The 22,219-nt window shown below is 43.3% G+C and overlaps 2 protein-coding genes across 7 annotated transcripts in view; one reads left to right on the top strand and one right to left on the bottom strand.

Moving 5' to 3' along the window:
- Positions 1-21,527, bottom strand: part of IFT80 (intraflagellar transport 80) — a 98,234-nt gene extending 76,707 nt beyond the window's left edge. The window contains exons 1-6 of one of the 4 annotated variants that reach the window (XM_069975264.1): positions 20,013-20,103; positions 19,767-19,903; positions 15,284-15,352; positions 12,356-12,578; positions 10,095-10,205; positions 5,795-5,863 (exon numbers count right to left, since the gene is read on the bottom strand). In XM_069975264.1, the coding sequence (XP_069831365.1) occupies positions 5,795-5,863; positions 10,095-10,205; positions 12,356-12,578; positions 15,284-15,319 (439 nt within the window). In that variant the 5' untranslated portion in view covers positions 15,320-15,352; positions 19,767-19,903; positions 20,013-20,103. Of the gene's footprint in view, positions 1-5,794; positions 5,864-10,094; positions 10,206-12,355; positions 12,579-15,283; positions 15,353-19,766; positions 20,104-20,458 lie in introns of those variants that run through there. The other 3 variants (XM_069975266.1, XM_069975265.1, XM_069975268.1) reach the window with 3 other exon arrangements.
- Positions 19,923-22,219, top strand: part of SMC4 (structural maintenance of chromosomes 4) — a 52,713-nt gene continuing 50,416 nt past the window's right edge. Inside the window, exons 1-3 of one of the 3 annotated variants that reach the window (XM_069975263.1) lie at positions 19,923-19,995; positions 21,241-21,373; positions 21,766-21,944. In XM_069975263.1, the coding sequence (XP_069831364.1) occupies positions 21,265-21,373; positions 21,766-21,944 (288 nt within the window). In that variant the 5' untranslated portion in view covers positions 19,923-19,995; positions 21,241-21,264. Of the gene's footprint in view, positions 19,996-20,431; positions 20,841-21,240; positions 21,374-21,765; positions 21,945-22,219 lie in introns of those variants that run through there. The other 2 variants (XM_069975262.1, XM_069975261.1) reach the window with 2 other exon arrangements.

Genomic DNA, 22,219 nt, shown 5'->3' with positions numbered 1-22,219 from the left:
TGAATATCATTTGTGCGGCCATTAAAGGGGATGGCCACTTTATAGTGAAATAGTTCAATGTACAGTATTAGTAAGCGTACTCACTGTATATACTGACAGCAGCTCCCTGAGAATCTCATAGACCTAAAATCAGACACCCCTCCTCTCTGGTGAGGCTGTCCATAAGATGGCCGACATGGAGGAGCATGTGACCATGCTCCGCCCCCCAGTGTCCACCACTGAGCTTGTATATGCCTCTGGAGGACACTGGAGGACAATGCTCCTCCATGTCAGCACTCTTATGGACATACTTACCACAGAGCAGGACAGCACAGCCTAGAGGAAGATAGTCTGATTTAAACTTTATGAGGTACACAGTGAGCTGCTGTTAGAATAAACAGTGAGTACACTTACGCTACACACAAAACAATTTTACAATAAAGTGGCCAATCCCTTTAACATTCATTGTTATCGGCCACATGTCTCCTGTTTACACAAAGAGATGTGTGCCTCATGAGATCAAATCAGCTGACGAGCGGGCATTTGCTCAATCGTTAGCAGATCTCTGGCTCTTTTATATGGGCCAATTATTGTCTAAATGAGCGCTCCTAGGAACACTTGACAGCAATAATTGGCCCGAGTAAAAGGGCCTTACCTTTGGGATATATTAGCATAAGTTTGATAACTGTATTTAACATTTAAAGACCAACTGCTTCCTTTTGTTTTTTTAAATTGTCTCAACCCAAGAACAATAGCTTAGGGTCCTATTCCACCGGATGAACAGGACCCGATCAATGACGTAAACAAGCGCCGATCTGCTAGATCGGCACTTGTTTACTGGGCCTATTCCACGGCCCGATGATCGTGAAACAAGGGCTGCAGGGACATTGTTACCAATGTCCTTGCAGCACTTGTTTCATACATTACCTGTCCGGGCTGCAGGTCTTCTTCTCCCGGTACTGCGCGGCAGCATCAGCTTCGGAGTGGGGCTGTCTGAACTGACAGACCGCTTAGCCAATCACTGGCCGTGGCGGTTCCGGCCAGTGATTGGCTTAGCGATCTGTCAGTTCAGACAGCCCCGCTCCAAAGCCGATGCTGTGCCACGCAGTACCGGGAGAAGAAGACCTGCAGCCCGGACATGTAATGTATGGTTCTGCTGAAATCGTCGGTCGCCGCCGCGCACCGCTATTCAACCATATCGATGCGCTGGTGGCGAACGACGATTTTAGGTCTGAACCTAAATGAACGATCAGCTGATGACACGATCATCGGCTGATTGTTCTCTCTATTCCACGGAGCAAAAATCGGCCGAATCAGGCCCCATAGATATTTCTTAAAGTAAACATAGTACCCCCTTTATTCATATTGGTCATATTCTTAACTCATTCCCCCCCATTAGGGAGTTTTGAGGGATAAAAGGAGGAACAAGAACAGAATATCATGTTACCAACAGAGAAAGGTCAGTGTAGGGTCTAGTTACATATACATTACCTATAGGCCCTATCCTAGGACCCCCCTCCATCCTTGCAGACAGTTCTATGTATGTATGTATATTCACATGTGGTGTTTTGTGTCAACTTACCTAACATATACCAATAAAAGTTAGTTTTTAGATGGGAATTAAAAATTTTAGATGGACTCCACTCTTCTGTCCTGATCCCCCACAGCTGCCCTTATCAAAGCTTCTGCTCTCCACTGCTCACCTCTGCTCCCTCTAATGTTTCTTTGCCGCAAGAATGACCAATAAATCATTGGCTGGGGTGGGTTACCACTGTGGCCAATGACTGACTAAAGTTCGCATTATCTAAAGGAAGGAAATTAGGATGTAGAGCCATCAGAACTGCAGCTGTGTTGGAGCAGAACAAACAAGTATGGTTTATTTTTTTTTGTTTTGTAAGCACCACTCTAAAATATTTTAAATGCAATGAATACCCCTTTAAACTTTGAAATAAAAGGGTACTCTTTCATAAAATTATATAACTTTATTTAATTTTCTTTCATGGTTCTATTGACTGGCAGCAGTAAAGGGCAATGTGGCATTAGAATAGACGTTAGGGAAGGGTCGGTATTGCTAGGTAACTGTGCTGGCACCAGGAAGGTCCAAGTCAGACGTATTGCAGCTTATTATAGGTGCCAGCAGAAGATTGTATTCTGAAGTACCCCACAGGGGTTAAAAAAAAAAGAAAAAGAAAAAGAAAAGCTTAATAAAAATAGCATAAAGGGGTTATTAGGATAAAATGGTATGCCAAGAAACTTAACAGTTCTCAGAATATAGCGAAACAAAAACTAATTTAGATAAAAATAAGTGGTTTTTTTGTATAAAAGTAGCAAAACATAAAAACTATATAGAATTAAAAAAAAAAAAAAAAACAACTGCTGTGTCATGAATATTAAAATTGGCTCCGGTACTCAGGGGTTAACATTCCCCATTTGTATATGTAGCAGGTGATATCTAGGTGGATAAAGTGCGTAGCCCAACTTTATTTGGATGCCGTTTCATGATGATCTTTGAAAGCCATTCCGGCTTAGGTGATTTTTGGTCCATAGTCCAAGTCCATAAAGTGGCACATGAAGACAAGCAGACGCTGGTCGATCAGTGCATGTGCTCAGCCCTGTATTGGGCGCTGGGGTAAAGCCAGCTCTTTGTTACTTATTCGTGAACAAAACCCCTCCACTATTAGATGACAGCGGCCCCACTATTAACACTGCTGTTTAAACAAAGTGCTCAGCTGGCTCAGCCAAGTCTTGTAGAGACTGTCCTAGAGGGAGGGACAAACGCCACTATTCTCCCCGCTGAAAGCTCAGCAAGGGAAAAAAAAAAAAAAAAACAGGTTGATAGAGAACAGGGCTAAAGCTTCTTTCTAAAAGCAGCCCAGTGTGTGAGGCAATCATCATTAAATCAGTGGAAGAAAACCATTAATAAAATCCTGGGAGATCACAATCCTCATTCACTTGTGAATATACATAAGGGAATTGTATTAGCGCTCCGGATTATGCCTTATAACACACCTCATACTGCCTGGAGAGCGACAAACAATAAATGAGGAGGTTATAGCTGAAAGCCTATGGCTCCTGCTTAATGTTCAGTTCTCTATACACAGGTCAAGCTTTCTACTTCTATTTAACTCCTTAATAATTGGGGTATTTCTGGCATTCAAGAGCTTAAACTGTTATTAAATGATAAGGCGGTCACTTATGATGTCCTTTCCTCTATGAAAACTGACAGGTGGCCAAGTATGATGTTTGCTGCAATGGTAAGTAATCTGGATCTTAGCTGGTCCAGCAGTTCTGACCACATGCTTGCCATTATACACAGACAGTATGTAGCGGAGCTCAATCCTGTCAATTCTCTACTGTGTTAACTATGGTGTTTACAGAATAATGATCCAGAGATTTATCAGTCACTATGAAGACACAGTATTGTCATGAGCAATGCTCTCAGGGCCTGTACTAAATGCAAAACAATGGGGGAAGATTAACTATTGCATACACAACAGAATACTAGTTCCGTTTGTAGAAAAAAAAATAGAGGATGTGCATTGCATATGTGTTTAAGCCTTTAAAGGAGAAGTCTGGAGAAATTTTACTTATTACTTATTATGGAAAATGCTTTTAAAGTGCTTTTTTCCCTGCACTTACTACTGTATCAAGGCTTCACTTCCTGGATAACATGGTGATGTCACGACCCGACTCCCAGAGCTGTGCGGGCTGTGGCTGCTGGAGAGGATGATGGCAGAGGGATGCTCAGTGTCCCTCCAGTACCCTGTGTCCCTCAGTGTCCCCCTGCCATCATCCTCTCCAGCAGCCACAGCCCACACAGCTCTGGGAGTCGGGTCGTGACATCACCATTTTATCCAGGAAGTGAAGCCTTGATGCAGAAGAAAGTGCAGGGAAAAAAGCACTTTATAAGCATTTCCTGTAATAAGTGTATATTGGGGATTTGTATATCTTTTGGGGGGCAATACGATACTTTAATAAAAAATTTTGCTGGACTTCTTCTTTAAGGCTGTTTTCACATATGCGTTTGGAATAAGTTACAAACGGCAGAATCCACACCTCCATTTCTCCTCTAATAGTCGCACAATGTTGCCAGGACACAATGTTATCCACAACATGGTGCAGCTATAGGAGGAGAAATAGGGCAATGATTTTGCAACAGGCTAAGTGTTCAGTAAACGAGAACTGATCACAGAGATTGGCACTTATTATCCTACCTCTGCTGACCTATGTAAAGGGGCCTGTAGGCACTTTTTACACCTTGTTTGACAAGGGACATGGTGTATTGGTAAAAAAGGGTGGGTCTTTTCAGAAAGGGTTTGATAGCTAACACTGTGCGATAAGAGTTGTGCTAAAATCAGACACACATCAAATGGGGTATTCCCATCTCAGCTGGTTATCAACAAAAATATTGCCATGTGTTTGATATTAAAAACAGAGACTCAACTTCCCCCAGAAAAAAAGACGCATACACCACCGCCTGCGCTCTATCACCTATGGGGCCACTGAACATTTCCGATTTTGGTGCTTGATTAAAGTGCAGGTTGTGGTGGAAGTGCAGGTACAGTGCGTCCTACATTTCAGGGACAATCGTGTCTGTTCTCAGGAACGGTGGGGGTCCCAGCAGTCAGTCCCCCAGCTATCAGTTTGTTATACCTATTGTATGAATGGGGAATAACATTTAATAGGTGTAGTAAAGTGGAACAAAAGTGTCTAACAATGCACAAAATTTATTGAACAGCCTAAGCAACTGTGATGAATCTGGGGCTCTTAGAAAGCTTTTATTACATCTACACAGTCTAAAAATGTGTTATTTTTAGAAAATCTGCTCCGATGTATCAGTTTTGTCAGGAGTGCCCACCTAACATTTACAGGGATTATCCCAAAAATGTCTATTCTTAAACCCCCCCCCTCCCTCCGTGTCATGTTCACTATTTATTCACCTCTCTGCAGATCTGATCTCCTTATATTCTACTAGTCTGTCGTTGTACAGTACATTGTTGTATAGGTACTCCTATGAATATAGGCCTGATTTTTTTTTTAGAATAATGAATAAATATCCCTTAGTGTTTCGATGCTTTTTATCTGCAGGCTATTTATACATTTTTAATATTGATATTTGGCTGTAAGATTTTTTTAATTTCATAGTCGAAAAAAAAAAAATGTATTCTCAGTACAACCCCCCCCCCCCCCCCAAAAACACTGTCCCTCAACGTTATTATCATACAGTATAGTCCTCTCTCCTCATAAACCAGTCTGCCATTTATCTTATTCATGTAACGTGTTTTTGACCTTGTAATGTTTCTGTTTGTTAAAGAGGATGAACCATCAGGTACACTCTCTTTAAAATTACACATGAATCGAGGTGGCATGGTCTTTTTTTGAACCGCAGCCCGATTCCTGCGTACAGCACCGTTCTATTCGTGGTTACCGGCCCGGGTTGAAGCACTGGAGACGGGCCAGCCCCAGTGGAAGAAAGCCCCCGTCCCTCTGTGACGCTGCTCCATTGGAATCAATAGAGCCGCGTCATGGACGAGCCCCCCGCTGGGGGCGGGCAGGCCCACCTCCTGCCCTTCAATTCGGCCTAGTAATAATGAATAGAATGGCGCCATACGCTGGAACCGTGCCGCGGTTCAAAAAAATTATCTTATTATTATTATAATAATATTAATAAAAATAATATTGTCAGTGAGAAAAATAAGCAATGTACAAAAAGAGGCCATGGGGAAGATATATGGATTTGGGTTAGATCTGACACTTATATTGCACTTTTGCAGTAATGAAATAAGTTAAGAGTAGACGTTAGTTTATCACTTACCAGTCTGTGCCAATGTAGATCTTAGCATTCCACTTTTGGACCATATCTTTATGTTTCCATCTTCACCGGCTGTGGAGATACAGGAAAGTTAGTAGAAGTACTTTGCTCAGTGGCATATTACACAGGCACAGTCAGCTTGACAAAGACACCTGTGAGGTGTGACAGGTTATAAAAATTTTAAAAGGAATATCTGAGGTTAAAAAAAAACTAAAAAAAAAACAGTGCTATATCTGTCCACTTTTGTCCATTCATTTTCCCTGGTTTTGTAAGGGCCCTATTACAGGGAGCGATAATCTGCCGAATCAGGCTAATTGTGTCCTTCACCTGCCTGCCTCCTTCACCTAGCAGCTATCTAACAGTTTCAACCATTTGGAAAGTGAATAACAGCTGACAGATTCCCTTTCAAATATGGTCATACATACAAGTTACAAATACTGGGTTCTTGCTTTAATAAATATTGTTGATAAAAATATTCTTTAGGGATACAATATATCAATAAAAAATCCTTAATAGTTACTTATAATGTAATTTTTATTAGGTTTTCCTGTAACAGACTATATGATGACACTTGAGGGTTAACTACTATGGCTAAGACTGTGGCCAAAAGTATGTGACCCATGAAACATACAGTAAAACTAGATTAATCTGAAATTCAACAGAGTCTGCCTCTTCTAGGCATTGCTATGAAAATTTCCATCAGAGTTAAGCATTTACTGCATCACACTCCCTGATAATCTCCTATTAGTGGTGCTCATCAGGATGGCCATCATTTTGAGGCTAAGTAATGGATGTTTATTCATGATGGCAGACGTTAATTGTAAAATCAGGGATGTTACTTAGGTTCGAAATGATGGCCGTCCCAAAAGACTGCTGTCGAGCGGCGAAAAAAAAGACAAGTGTCTGAACAAAGCCTAATACTGTAAACGCAGAAATGGTCATATTATTATGCTTACACAAGGAGGACTATGTGATAATTCATATATGCCCATAGATACTCCTTCAGGATAAATTTAGATTTTTTTTTTTATCCCTTTCTACCCATTTCTTGCAACATCAGTAAAATCTTCTGTGAATCTGAAGAACTGAGGATTTACCATTAAAGGGAATCTGTCAGCACCTGCGCCCTTCACGAGATTCTGACAGTGTACTGTAGCTGGCAGTCCCGTAGTGAGCATGTTACCTTTTGGTAATTTGCTTGTGGAGTTAATTATGCACAATCTGGGGTCTCCTACTGTAATGTAAAGAGTCAAAGAGGAGTTGTGGCTCAGTGTTTGTGTCTCACTCTAGGACGCCTGCTTCCTTCTCCCTCTTCATTAATAATCAATGCTGCCCGCCTTCCTGCTTAATCACGCTGTCAGTCAGTACATTTAAAAAAAGGACTGATCTTCAATCAGATATAGTTGAAACTTCTAGCCTGTGTTGGAGCTGTGGTCTAGGGCTACATGTCCTGTCTAGAGACCGGCAACAGTTTTTTCTTTGGTTCAATTCCCCTGATAGAAATTAAATATAATTTTTTTCCCCCTAATTATTGTATAATTTAACTTGTATCAAATGCAAAGAATTTCCAATCAGGTCCAAATTTGTTTAGTTTTTTTAATACAATGATGAGAAAAATAAAAAAGGTAACTATATATTTTTGTTATTTTTCTTATCATTGTATTAAAACTCATACTTTTAAAAATCATACAATATTGAGAAAAAATTAAAAATAAGTAACTATATTTCATTTCCATCGGATGAATCGAACCATAGGAAAAAAAACCCACTGTTGCTGGTCTATATCTGACTGCATATCAGTCCTCTGTTGGCAGATAATAACTGACAGCATGAGTGAACAGGAGGCCAGGAAGCAGTGATTATTTATGAAGAAAAGGGAGGAAAAGGTGTGGTGTGCTAAAGTGAGACACAAAGACAGCCTTTTCATTACAGTAGGAGACTCCAGATTGTGCATAATCCACTACACAAACTACTAAAAGTTTACAAAAATTTACAATCTCAGTTTAAACTAGCAGAATATCCTCAGTGCTTCGATGATTAACTGCAGATTTTACCTCTTCCGTGTTGAGGATATGTTCACAAGTACTTAAAGGGGAACTCCATGTAGAGGTTAAAAAAGAAATAAACCTGCAAAAAAAAAAAGACCATAAAGGCAGGCATCCATCCACAGACAGCTGTTTCGGGGTATTTGCCCCTCGTCAGTGTGGAGCAGGATTCTGGCTACTTGGGGCAATGACCAATCAACCAACAAAACATAGCAATCACTGAGCTCAAGGAGATCAGTGAAAAATGCCAATGAAGTGCTCAATCAAGAGTCTCCACTGATGCCCCCCAAAATTTAAATATGCAAAAGGAGACTTTGAGACAAAAGGGGCCACCCTGTTGTTTCCCTATTTATTTTCCAATACTCGCAACCGATTGGGACTTAAGGGTTCAATTGTGAGCCATTATGCAGCTAAAACAGACATAAAAAGTGTGAACATAGCCTTAATGCACCAACCTGTAAAGAGTTATGGTTTGGCAGTAAAGACAAGTAATGGTGAAAGCCTCACACCTCTATTAGGCCAGGGATACAATGTGACTTTTTGCAGCACTAGAAGGTTTTTAACTATTATTCAATTTGTGAACATCACTGGCATTATACTTCAAGACACTTACAGACAATGACCATCAAATAAAGTATGCACACATCATGTTCTTAGGATTTCAGAACTAGAGTTCTGCTTGCATTACCAGAAGGAGTATAAGAGGCAATGAGTGGTAAGAAAGTCTGAAAATGTAAGGTGAACGCGAGGTTAGAGATGATGTAAAAGCTGTGTGTGGGCAACGGAAAATGAAACGTCTCTGATTTGTCTCCCACTGGCTGGGAAAGATAATGTGAGCTTCTCAATGAACGAACAGTCATGCCAGCAAACCTCCCTAAGTGGACTTGAGACTCCTGTCTACATTACTGTGCACAAATCCCTCAACTATTCATTCACATTCAAGTCATTCTCCCGTGTGTCAGTTTTTACCTACATCTACTCACCGGGATCATTTCTAGTGGAAAAACAATGGGGTCTGTTCTCAATTAAGATCTAAATATAATATTGAAAATAAAGTTTACAGACACGTTGTAGACAAAGTTTGAAGTCTGTGCCATAAAATTCATATTTAGTCTGAGTTCTGTTTCTACTAGGATATGAGTCATGAGTTTTAGAGTCTGAGAAAAGCAGTAGGCGTGAAAGGAAAAAATACTTCAAGTCTACTATACCGTGATATTGACAAGCATTGTCTTTAATGAAAACGCATGTTTTGTATGTAAAGAAGAAAAAAAAAATCTAAGGTGTCCAAATATTTGCCTTGGAACAAGTGTTGTCTGAAGCTGTCCTAGGGTTAAATATGAAAATCAAGCCTAAAGGGAACCTGTCACTCTGACCCCCCACCAGAGCCCCCGATACTTACCGCCTCTAGCCGTTCCTGCCACAGAAATGATCTGCATGTTTAACATGTAAATGAAAAAAGAGGAGTCCGGTGTCCATAAAAAAAAATTACTGGAGCATTGATTTCCAATGGATATCGGACTCATCTCTTCTCATTCATATACTGCGTGCACAGACCGTAGGGCGGTGATTTCTCCGCAACGGGACCGGCAGAAAGGAGGTCTACCAGGGTTTTGGGTTGAGCGGGCTCTTCCCTGGGTACTGGGGTGAAAGGTTCCCTCTAAAACTGGAGGGGATTATGGTTTCTTGCTTAAGATGAAAATCCTGCCACCACGCTCCCAATGTAGGCGCCCGGAGTCAGAATTGTTCCGGCAGTGCAGTTGATTGCATCGTATACAATGACGCTACAAGAAGAAATCCGTCTCCGGAGGATGCTTGCATAGAAGCATAGAAGATTGTTGGCAGAAAAACAACCAAAATACTTGGTCCATCTAGTCTTCTATTTGCTTCACAGAAGCCACATAGACCATAGCAATCTGTGATTATGAGATATTCATGTTCTGTAACCTGTGCAGAAAGGGAGAAGGTAAGCTGTGACCATTACCTATTACCTCTCAAAGGTGGATCCTGTGCATCGTTATTTTGGGGAGGGGGTGATTTGGACACTCTAAAGTTCAGAAATTAGTAGACCTCTATAAGGTCCTAGAAGATATATAGCACTGGTAGTAAAGGTTATTATGGGTTACGACTGTTCGTCAGTGAAGATAGATCTAAATTATTATTTTATTATCTGACATTTTTGCAATAATAACAGAAGCTACTATCTGGTACAGTGTAGTGTTAATTTCACCCATGTCTAATGTGGTGTGGTCACACTTTACCTGTTAACAGAGCTGTTCCATCGGAATTCCAGCGACCAGCGAGCACCGCTCCAGAATGAGCCTCTACACTTTTCTCCACTCTGCCCAGCTTGGAAATAAGATGAAATTTTCCTAAAAAGGAATCAGATGGATGTATAATACTATAAAGACAAACATAAAATATACATATACACTTCAATGCGGAGGTAACAATGTATCCAGAACACACCAGATACCCTTTGGTATTCTTGTGCTCACACATGCATTGTCATGTGTAATACACATAAAAAGCATGACAGTGTAGGATTTTCATACCCAATGTTCTCATATACCCAATGACATATCTGCTGTCTTAGTGGTCTAGCAGGAGTGTATCCCCTTCTCAAGCATGCACGTTTATGAGGAAAGTCAAAAAGTCCTAGCTTTTAGGGGATAACTATGATGTATGCTAGGTAAAATCTGGTTTCCAGAACAGGAAACAACCTCCAATTAGCTAGGATGAGAATTAGGGTAGCGATCCACCTTAATGTTTGTTTGGCCAACAGCTATTTCTCCCGAAGCTCCCATAAGTATTCCTACTGGGTTGATAAAGATGTCATGCTCACCTCTCTGCGCTCCACCAGTGTCCTTCTGTCAGGGATCTGAGATCCCCACTAGCCATAGATGAACCCGTCTTTGCAGTGACAGGCCGCTCATTTAATCACTGGCCACAGCAATGTATCACCTTGACCAGTGACTGGATCCTCTGCAGCGGTAGTGGCAGCCTCAGTCATCGGGGGACCCAGGGACACAGAAGGAGGACACTGGTGGAGCTTGGAGAGGTAAGCATAATGGCTGATGATTTTTAAACATGTTGAAAGACAACGATAGGCCAATGAGCGAACAATTGCTAACTCCTTGGCTGATCGTTGACTTTATTACACAAGGCGATATCTGCCTGATCCATGTAATAGGGCCTAAAGTCGCTCTGGTGATTGTTAATTTTCTGTAAGAACAAATAATCGGGCTTGCTGAAATTTAACAAACCCAATCCTTTTTCCAACATGTGCCATCGGAGGAGAATTGGGGCACCCCGACACACATTAAATGGCTGGCTAGTACTTCTGAGATCGGCAGGCTCAGGAGACATTCTTCTAGATTTAGCAATAAAACTTATAATCTTATAACAACACTACCTTTCTACAGCCATAGACAGAACACTATAGTGCTGGATTCACACAGTGCATCTTTCTTTTCTTTCCATTTCGATGGTCAGGGACGGGGAAAGAAAAAACACACACAGATAGCAAAAGCAGCATGTTTTTGAGGACAAATAACTGCAATAAAAAGCACCACAGCACTATGGCAACTGACAATAAAAATCTAACACATGCAGTTTTTTTCGTGCATCTTTTCCCCTTTACCTTCAAAACACAATTAAAAGGCAATGTGTAAAGGGAAACTATCAGCGGGTCATGGGGCAGGAACATAGGGCGCTGAGGACGAAGATACTTTTCTTACTTTGATCCGTGATGCAGTTTTCATGTACTCTGTAGTTTAATCCATATGCTGATGAGTCGGTTTGGTGCACTGGGGGTGGGACTACCATCCTCAGTGAACTGATCCACCATGGTCGACACATCCTTTCTAATGATTATTCATCCGATGCTCTGAAGTGATGAGCACCACCCCATTATTCATTAAAAGGGACGATCCAGCCTGGGCAGATCAGTGCATTAAGGGGTGGTTGTCACAGTGCCAATGAACCAAACCACCTTATTAGCAAATGGATTAAATTACAAAAGTACATGAAAATGGCACAGAGGATCAACATTAGAAACTTACCTTCATCCTCAACGCCCCTTGCTGCGGACACAGTTCACGTGAATGTGCATAATTAATATGATCATCAGGTCTGGGATGAAAACAGGTTCCATTGTTTACAACAAGCATCTAAAATAATGCATTTTCTATTTCTAAATTATGAACAATCTGGATTGGGGAATAAGGAAAAAAAATACATGTGCAGTTATGTACAATAATGTCTGCACCACTGGGAAAGACCATATGCTTATAGATAATAATAATAATAATAATATTTTTAAACAAATACTGAACAGTTATACGTCAGCAAAAAGAATGTTTCTTCATTTTATTTTCATGGGGAAATATATGTGTAGGCTGAAGATTTTTTCCCAATTCAGATTTTTTTGGATGTACATATGCCAGTCATATATATTCCTTTAGAATAAATATTGTAAAGTAGTTAATATATGGGTGCTGTATGTGGAAAAGATACTCACCATCAGAGCTTGTAAGCACAAACATGTCAGACTGTCCCTGCTTTTTGCTGCCCACATTTTTGGGGAACCAGTGAAGGTCAATAGGATACGTGTCATCTGGGAGTTTTACAACCAAAGACGTTTCGCCATTTAGCAAGTTCCACTTCAAAATCTGGTGGTCATCACTGCTAGAATAGAGCTCATCCGCAGAAGTCCAGCCCACACAGCTAACCAGCTCCTTATGTACAGTGGGATTAAGGAGTTTAACATATGGGCTTTTAGTAAAAACACTTGACCAAATAAAAGACAGAAGTTTTAGCCTGAAAGGCAGACTTGATCACTTTTCTCATTTCAAGGTTTAAAACAATATTCATATCTACCAGGCACGTGCAATATCTCCAGCGTGAACATGTTCGGTATTACTATTATATTATAAAAATGTGACAGATAACTGTGGTTTACGTGCACAGAGCAGCCAGAACATTAAAGCCATTAACAGTGGGATATATTAGACAAGTGGCCAGTCAGTTCTTGAAGTTGATGTGTTGGAATCAGGAAAAATGGGCAAGCATAAGTATGTAAGCAAGCCATAGAAATGTGTCAGAGCATATGTAACATGGCAGGTCTTGTTGGATATTCCCGGTATGCAGTGGTCAGTACCTAACAATAGTGGTCCTAAGGAGGACTGCCAGGAAACCTTTAACAAGGTCATGGGCATCCAACACTCATGCCAACCCCTGGCCCTGTCATTCATGTGGATGTTACTTTGACATATATACCCCTTGGCTAACAGAGGGAAGCTGAAACTACATTGCCCTTTTAAATTAATAATACTGATTTTACTGTTATGGATGATCAGAGAGTATCTTCTGCTTTTTTGCAGTTGAGGTCAAGAATAATATTAATCTGGCATGTTTGCATCTGCAATGGTTACTTATCTGCATATAAGTATGCTAGTAGAGGTGTTCATCCAAGGAACACTATTGACATAGAGAAGTCCGGGGTTTGCGATTCCGGACTATCAGGAATAATTTCTGCTTATTCACTATTGGGCCATCTTTGTCCCATGTTGGTGTAGCAGGATTATAAATCACTGACTTTACTGCATGTGAGTGGGTTTTTGGCTTACATGTGTATAACCAATTATGCTGAAATCCAATATGGTCTTCAATCTTAGATCACCAGGACTTAGAAATGTCTGGAATTACCACAAAGTTTCATAATTTTTGTGTTCACTTAGATAAAAAATAAGTTCCGTACATACAAAGTACTGCAAAACTGTTTCCTTGTCACATACTAAGCCGTTGTTTGTGAGTTATTAAATACAGTGGGACATGACGGTCATATTCTACACCCACAACTGTGGCCACCAGCCTATAAGGGCTCATAAACTTAACATAAGTCATTACAACACTCCACCTTTATTTGCTCTACAGTCGAAACCACATCCGCTCATTCCTTTAAGGTGAATGGACAATAATCTTAAAACACAAGATGAGTCACTATTTTTTTTCTTACAATATGTAAGAGCAAGCATAGGCTAAGGGAGTGGTGTAGTCTACACTTTATACACCGACATGGCAGCAATCTAGTGGGGAACGTGGCTTACACTACTCAACAATACAAGTTCACAGTCACTTTTCGAAGATGACAATTGGTAGAAAATATGGATGGAGACTCAATCCTCTTTTCCTGACTGAATTTCACTTTTTAGTGCAATTATTACAATGAATATATCACACCAACTTCCAAATGCAATGCTTTTTCCTTATTTATGTTCCTTATGCAAGTTACATTCATTAACTTGCATAAAGAATATAAATAAGGAAAAGGTATTGCACTTGGAAGTTGGTGTGATTTATGTATTGGAACTGTTGTGGGAAGACAGGCTCCCGGTCAATAAGAAAGATGCAGTGAGGTGTTTTTTTGCTTTTTCTGTTTCATCTATGGTGCCAGGTCCCCACTAGGGCTACCATCCAGACCCTAGGGACATTTTATTTTTCAGTTAAGCCTCCTGAGGAACTCCTTGCGACGTATCTACTGAGGAGGAAAATGCGTAGAGGCGTGAGATTAGTGTGAATAGGGCTCGAAAGCTTTCACCAATTTGGGTGATTTTACCTTCATTCACACTGTTCTTGTCTTTTTTTAATGGCCTTGTGTTTTGGGAAAGGGACAGACTAGGGTGAGTCCAAATTGCTGGAGAGGGATGACTAAGGCTTATTCCCATGAATCAAAGTTCTTTTAATTTTTGATGTACAGTAATTATACTGTGGGACCTTGTGTTTCCCTAGCCCTTATCATTGAATGAGGGGTCAACTGGCCTTGAAAAACTCAGAACTGTAAGTTATTCTGCTCTTTTTCATTATTTGATGTATTGTTCCATCTATTACGTGTCCTGAACCATTTTGTGTATTGTCGGTCCGTATATTTTAAGTGATTTAGTAAAAGTTATGCTTTAATATCTACATACACCAAATATTATGCAGTGAAATTGTAGTCTTCTGCTGGTTGAAAAAAAAAAAAAGAGAACAGACACAAGAAGACCCAGTCATCAGCACGCTCACAGAGAAGGCAGTCATATGATTGATGGACACATTGAGTGTCATTGAGCAGTGACTCTCTGTACTGGCCGAGACTTCTTGCGCTTTCTTTCAACCAGCACAAGCCTGGAATGGACCTGGATACAAGTAAGTATATCATTGTTTTAAAGCACAATACCAAGTCATGCTTTGGTAGAAAACAGGCATATAGCATTAACACATTTCCCCAAGGGACCTCTTGCCTTATTCTGTGCAGAAAGTGTTCCTGTGTTATACCCGATGGTGACTATAACTGGCATTTTCTTTGAATCCTTATGTTATGCACCGCCCCCCACAGATCTTGCCCTAAGCACAGTAAATGCAATTTTTCAGAACAATAAATTAAAGGATTTTTAAAGTAAAGGATATGCTTTGGCTCTTTCAATAAAGAAGTCTTCAGCCTCATTGTGCAGAAAGCGCCTGTAAAACAATTGGACACCTAGAAGAATGGAATAAATTAGAGAATTAAGTATACAAGCATTCTGATAATATTTATCTTTACAACTATACTTATACTATAAATTAGTCTAACAGTGTTGGAGAATGGACAGGCTTCATAGCAATGATGTTGTCCAAAGATAGACACTTTCCCAACGCTGCCAATCCATACACTCTCTACAGTACTTGGCTACTCTACCAGTTAAACAGAGACTGAATGTTTGACCAGAACTTTATGCAAACACGGGGGGACCTCTTTTATCATGAGCGGAGGGGCGGTTCACGATTAGATTTTTTTTTTTAAATGGCAAAATAATTTAAAAAATAAAAATTATGTACTCTGTTCTGCAGGTTGCTCTGGACCGCTGAGTCGCTGTAGGGAACATGCTGCCGACCGCCCCACTCATCTGGCACATGCTGCTCCCCACTGCAAAGCCTCTGGCCCCCACCACTACCTTCAAACAGCTGCCGCTGAGGACACACTGGCCAGCCTCCTGAGAGTCTGGGGAAGCCCCTCCAGGCCACCCGCTACACCTGCACTCCTGCCGCTACCATCAGCTGCCATCACGAGGGTGGGGAGGGTGGCTCCCGAGAGTCTGGAGGGGGGTAGGGGGGCGCTTCTTGAGGTCGCCGCTGCACAGTCTTTGGCCCTACTCGCTATACGCACTTTCTATCTACAGCCACTGCAGAGGACACTGCTGTCAGCCTGCCAGTCCTCCATGTACACAGCAACAGTGCCGGCACAGTGTACATGAAGGATACTGTCACAGTATATTCAGACTCTGTTTTGTCTCCTCCATGTACCTGTGCCAGCCCTGGTGCAGTTTATACAGGAACTGTACTTACACTAGGGATGCACGATGCACCGAAAAATCAATACTACTATCGATTTTCGGGGCAAAAAAACGGTTCGATACAAGGATTTCCTGGTATCGATACTTTATGTTAAACTACAAAATAGCGTAGTTTAACATATAGTGCCGAGAACATGACAGGCGGCTACCTGAGCGCCTGTCATGTTCTCTCTGTGCCACCCCTGCGAACACAGACCCGGGACCCTGCGCGCTCACTCGGGCCCAGATCATTCACCTACCATGCAGCTGCCGCCGGCAAATTTTAGGTCGCCGCTCCTGCCTCTGACATCGCCAGCCCCGGGACACGTGTGTGTCACTGCGGGTCCTATGGGCTAAGATGAGGACCTTCCCCCCCTCCACAGGCACCGAGCATGAGACACAGCTGGGCCGGTGAGTGTCTGACAAGGGGAGAGGGGCAGCACAGGGTCGGCGGCAGGAGAGGGAGGAGAGCGGCTGAGAGCTGCACGGTCCGGGAGAGGAGAACGCAGGAGAAGGCTGGAGGTGGGGGAGGCGAGGAGGAGATCTGACAGGAGGAAGCAGTGAGGCCGGGCCGTCAGGACATCCCCGGGGCCGGCATCAGCAATGTGGGGGGTGAACAAAAGGTCGGCCTGGCTGCGACTGTGAAGGGAAGTGGGAGGGGGGCGGTAGCCTGCACATTACTCTGCCGCCCGAATCCAGCTGGAATAGTGCAATTACAACCCCCATCATCCCCCTGATAGCTCAAGTGTGTGTTACATGACAACAACCCCCATCATCCCCCTGATAGCTCAAGTGTGTGTTACATGACAACAACCCCCATCATCCCTGATAGCTGAAGTGTGTGTTACATGACTACAACCCCCACCATCGCCCTGATAGCTGAAGTGTGTGTTACATGACTACAGTTCCCATCATCGCCCTGATAGCTGAAGTGTATCACATGACTACAGTTCCCATCATCCCCCCTGATAGCTGAAGTGTGTGTTACATGACTACAGTTCCCATCATCCCCCTGATAGCTGAAGTGTATCACATGACTACAGTTCCCATCATCCCCCCCTGATAGCTGAAGTGTGTGTTACATGACTACAGTTCCCATCATCCCCCTGATAGCTGAAGTGTATCACATGACTACAGTTCCCATCATCCCCCCTGATAGCTGAAGTGTGTGTTACATGACTACAGTTCCCATCATCCCCCTGATAGCTGAAGTGTATCACATGACTACAGTTCCCATCATCCCCCTGATAGCTGAAGTGTATCACATGACTACAGTTCCCATCATCCCCCTGATAGCTAAAGGGTGTATCACATGACTACAGTTCCCATCATCCCCCCTAATAGCTGAAGTGTTATTGTGCATATTATAAGATTATCACCTTCCTGATGACGCACGGTAAATGGTGCAAGCGGAGAAACCACCAAATTCAGTACCACATAAAAACGTGCTACTAAATAAAACTACAGATTGCCCCATAGCCATGTTAGGAATCAGAATAGGGCTATTTTTTAAGAACATTTATTTTAAATAATGGAAACTTTATTTATAAAGTAATATGGTTCGTACAGACCTGACAGTCGGGGGGGGGATCTCTACTCTTGTGTTTTTTAAAAAAATATATAATTTATTAAGTATCGAATTGGTATCGAGCATTGAAAAAAAAAAGTTGGTATTGGTATCGAACTCAAAATTCTGGTATCGTGACATCACTAACTTACACAGCATACAGTGCATACAGCTACTGACATCTGGGGGGGGGGGGGAGTTACATAGTTACATAGTTACATAGTTACATAGTTAATACGGTTGAAAAAAGACACATGTCCATCAAGTTCAACCAAGGAGGGGATGAATACAGGGAAGGGGGAGGGGTGATAGGTTCTATACATATGCATTTATATTATTTTGGTCTAAGAACTTGTCTAGCCCTGTTTTGAAGCCCTCTACTGTTTTTGCTGTGACCAGATCCTGTGGTAGACTGTTCCACAGATTCACAGTTCTCATGGTAAAGAAGGCTTGTCGCCTCCGGAGATTGAACCTTTTTTTCTCCAGGCGTAGGCAATGCCCCCTTGTCCTTTGAGGGGGTTTTACCTGGAACATCTTTTCCCCATATTTCTTGTAGGGGCCATTTATATATTTAAATAAATTAATCATATCTCCCCTTAAACGTCTCTTCTCCAGACTAAACAAATGTAATTCTTTTAATCTCTCCTCATAACTAAGATGCTCCATTCCCCTTATTAGTTTAGTTGCCCGTCTTTGTACCCTCTCCAGCTCTAGAACGTCCTTTTTATGAATCGGATTCCAAAACTGGACGGCATACTGCAGGGAAGAGTAGGGATGGGTGCAGGTAGCGATAGAGTAAGAAAAAAATAATAAAAAAAAAAAAATAAAAATCAAGATTTAAATTAAGACTCGTCCATAATGTAAAAAAAAAAAAAAAAGAATTTATTTTATTTTTTGCCATATTGCTCAGCCCTAAACCAGATACTTATCAATAAGTGTTTATGTTGTGGCAATGCCTTTTGGCACCATGATCATTGTGCTGTCTGATCACCGTCATTCAAAGATTATTGCCTTATGGGCTCACAAGGTGCTATGTGAGCAGAAGTAAACACCATCAGCATCACAGCAAGCACCGAACCGGCTGCACTGTGCTAGGGGGATGATTTATAGAGAACACTGCTATGGATGGTACAAGGAGGAGAAGGGTTACTGATGGACTCTGTAACGTGCTATATGAGCAGAAAGGAAAGAAGCAGCATAATCATAGCAAGCAATAGGGTTACAATAAGTACTGCCACCGATTCTGCTTTTTCCCTGATGTTGGCATTTCAGACTATACTTTTCTTATCTTTTCATCTACATAGGTCTACAGGGTATTTACTGCAAGACCAGGTGCAGTTGGCGACTGCAGGATATTAGGCTGGATTTATATTAGTGGCTGCAGAGCTGTCCCATCTCAGTCAGGGATTGGCTGAGCGAGCGGTCACTGCAGATACAGAAGTAGTGGCCAGAGCAATGATACAATGACGCAACTTTAAACACATGTAAACACCGTAAATGTCTGATCCCTTGGGGTCCAAACAGGAGGACACCACCAATGCCCCTGATAACAGACGGCGCCTGCTGGGTCTATTCTGCTGCACATGTGTTCGGCCTGTCATTGAGGAAATCACTTCTAGATCCAACAGACTGTGGCAGAGATTTATCATGTTGTCCTTGGTTCCCGATCACAAGCCATCAGAGCTCAGCTTTTATTCCCTGTGAGCACTATAGGAGATGGAAGCGGAGCTATGACTGGTCGCTATGGACTACTAGAAGTCATAGAATCCCCTTCCTGCTTTGTTCTCATCCTGTAGACTGATCTCTTCTAGATGAATGCTTACCACTCTGTGGATCTCCAGCAGAACTACAACTCCCACCATGCCCCCACAGCCTTTGGATCTGAGGCCATGCTGGGGACTGTAGTTCAGCCTGGTATCAGTGAGTGCCCAGGTGGCATACCCGACCCCACACAGGAGCCAGCAGCCCAATATATGGGCATCAGTAAAGCTTTGCCCCCCAGGAGCCCCCATTACCTGCCCTGTGCTCACACGGTGAGGCCTTCTCTCCCTGCTGCAGTCTCAGCTACGCTCCCCCTCCAGCTTTGTGGCCGCGTTCTGTCGCCATGGTTACCTCTCGCGAGATTTTGAAGCCGCCACACGTGATCCTAAAACTAAATCGGTGAAACGTGATCTGTGTCACTCCTTGCACAACGGAGGGACAAAGCCGGAGCCATAGCTCTGCCTGGCGTATCTTCTGGAACAAGTAACCACAAACCTTACATTTTCCAAGTAGAAAGGGATAACGGACTAGAATTATCCGCCATATTGGCTCTTGGCAGGCGCGTTTAAGTCTTCTACGCTAAGTGATTCTTAGAAGCGGCCTCAATGACAAACGTTCCTTCCACCATGAATAAACACACCGGAGATATTTTACCAGTCGTAGAGTCTTTATTGGAATCTTAACCTGTTTGCTCAGTACTTTGCTACTTTTTTAATACGCTACAAATTATGTTTTATGACAGACTTAAAAATGGCCGCCCTGATTCGCCACGTGACCGGGCATCCCCCAATCAACAAGGTCGAGAGTACGCCCCTCTCCAGCCATCCCTGCATAACCACGCCCCTAATTGACGTTTCTTTCCGTTGCTCCGCAACCTAGCCCCGCCTCCTCAAACCGCCTTACTAGTTCAGTAACCGTCAATTATTCTCGTGCTCTCAGTAATTACCGTTATTACAGTGCCCGTTGTGGCGTCCTACCCTCATTACGTCCCGGCAGGAGCCACGCTCAATGGACGTCCTGCGGCGGCGTCACTAGTGTGTGGTTTTTCTGCCGCTCTCTGGAAAATGGCAGCCGGCCCCATTTTTTTTTTTTTTTTTCAAATCTGAGTAGCGTCCCAGCATGCACCGCGCGTTTGTAACGAACTTCGGTTCGAGTTTGAGATTTTGGGCGCCATTTTCGAGTGGAGTAGCTGAGGCGCTAGCAGGCAAGGATTGAGCATCCCGCGGATTATCCGGGCAAAAGGCGCTCGGAGAGCCTCGGAAATAGCGTGACAAATCTGCAAAAAATTCAGGCAGGCTGCGGGAGAGCGGGCGGGCGCGGCTCCTCAGGTGACTCCCCTCACGGTGCAGCGCTTTTCTTTTTAGCGGGCTGGAGCTGAGAGGAGCCGGGGTGACAGGCGGCGGATGGGGGGGGTGTGCGCGCACAGCTGTCATCCTCACCCCCGGTATCACGGAGCCTCAGTTGGTGGTGACATTCGGTGCCCTCATTCATGCTGGCTGCGCTGTGCACCCCGCCATCTCCTGCTGGAGCACTACTACTCCCACTATGCCGCACAGGCTGGGGGTGGTAGTTTTGCAGCACGTGACCGTCACTTTGAGCACTAGTTGTCGGTTACAGCTTGTCCCGTTGAGGCAGTGACAGCTGTAACGGTCGCCGTCCGGTGACTACCACTCCTATCATGGACGCCTCCCGATCTTCTCATTTGGATTTGTTGTGTTTTGGCCCCAGATCTTCTTCATCACCATCACCACCATGCCGCCTAAAAGGACCAAGACGGCCGCAGCCCCGGAGCCGCTGGATGAGAGTGCACCGGCCGCTGCTGAGGACCCCCCGGGGGATGGAGCGGAGCCGGCAGCCCCAGGTATGAGCACCGTATACGGCACAGGGACCGGCCGGGGGCGCCCCCCTCCTCCTCCTTCTGGTTTAGGGGAGGGGGCGCCTTTGTGTGCCGAGCTCTGGGACAGTGACAGCCGCTGTTAACCGTTCACTGGCCGCGGTACCGTCACGGGCTGTCATCCATCCAGGGTGCAGCTTGCGGTTTATATACCGCAGCAGTGTGTACTGATCCTGCGGTCTATGGGAGCTGTGGGCTGGTTTTGTGCCCACTATCTAGAGCAGGGTGTAAGATCCCCCCAGGAGGAGGAGGAAGCAGGGCGTCTATCAGGAGCCCACCACCATGGACACAACCTGGAGGTCCTCTCCTCTTTATTGTCTTGCTAGCAGAATGATTTTCTGTATTTTCCTCCCTTTCAGAGGCTGCAGGCGAGGTGCTGGATAATCGAAGTTTGGAGGAGATTCTGAGTAGCATCCCTCCTCCCCCACCTCCAGCAATGACCAATGAAGCTGGAGCTCCTCGGCTCATGATAACCCATATTGTAAACCAGAACTTCAAATCGTACGCCGGAGAGCGCGTTCTGGGGCCTTTCCATAAGGTAAGAGGCTTATTTAGTTGGCGTCTTTAGCCCAATGTTGGCAGCTTCCTGTGAGCCGCCTGCCTGTGCTGCTGTGACAGCCCAGCAATGTAAACATCTGCATGTAATTCACTTACTTTCAGGCTGCCGTACTCCACAGTAGTTTCTTTGGCAGCCCCGAGTGATGACTTGGGTTATAAAAAAAAAAAAAAAAAAAAAAAAAAGGTATAATGAGCGCAAGAGAATCTGGTGTCCATAAAGATGCGTATCTCCGCTTACACCCCTCGTTCTGTTTG

Source organism: Dendropsophus ebraccatus, chromosome 6 (genome assembly GCF_027789765.1).
Source record: "Dendropsophus ebraccatus isolate aDenEbr1 chromosome 6, aDenEbr1.pat, whole genome shotgun sequence".
In the NCBI taxonomy this organism is placed as follows: Eukaryota; Metazoa; Chordata; class Amphibia; order Anura; family Hylidae; genus Dendropsophus; species Dendropsophus ebraccatus.
The sequence above is the reverse complement of the archived record's forward strand: the minus strand, read 5'-3'. Positions and strand labels throughout refer to the sequence as shown.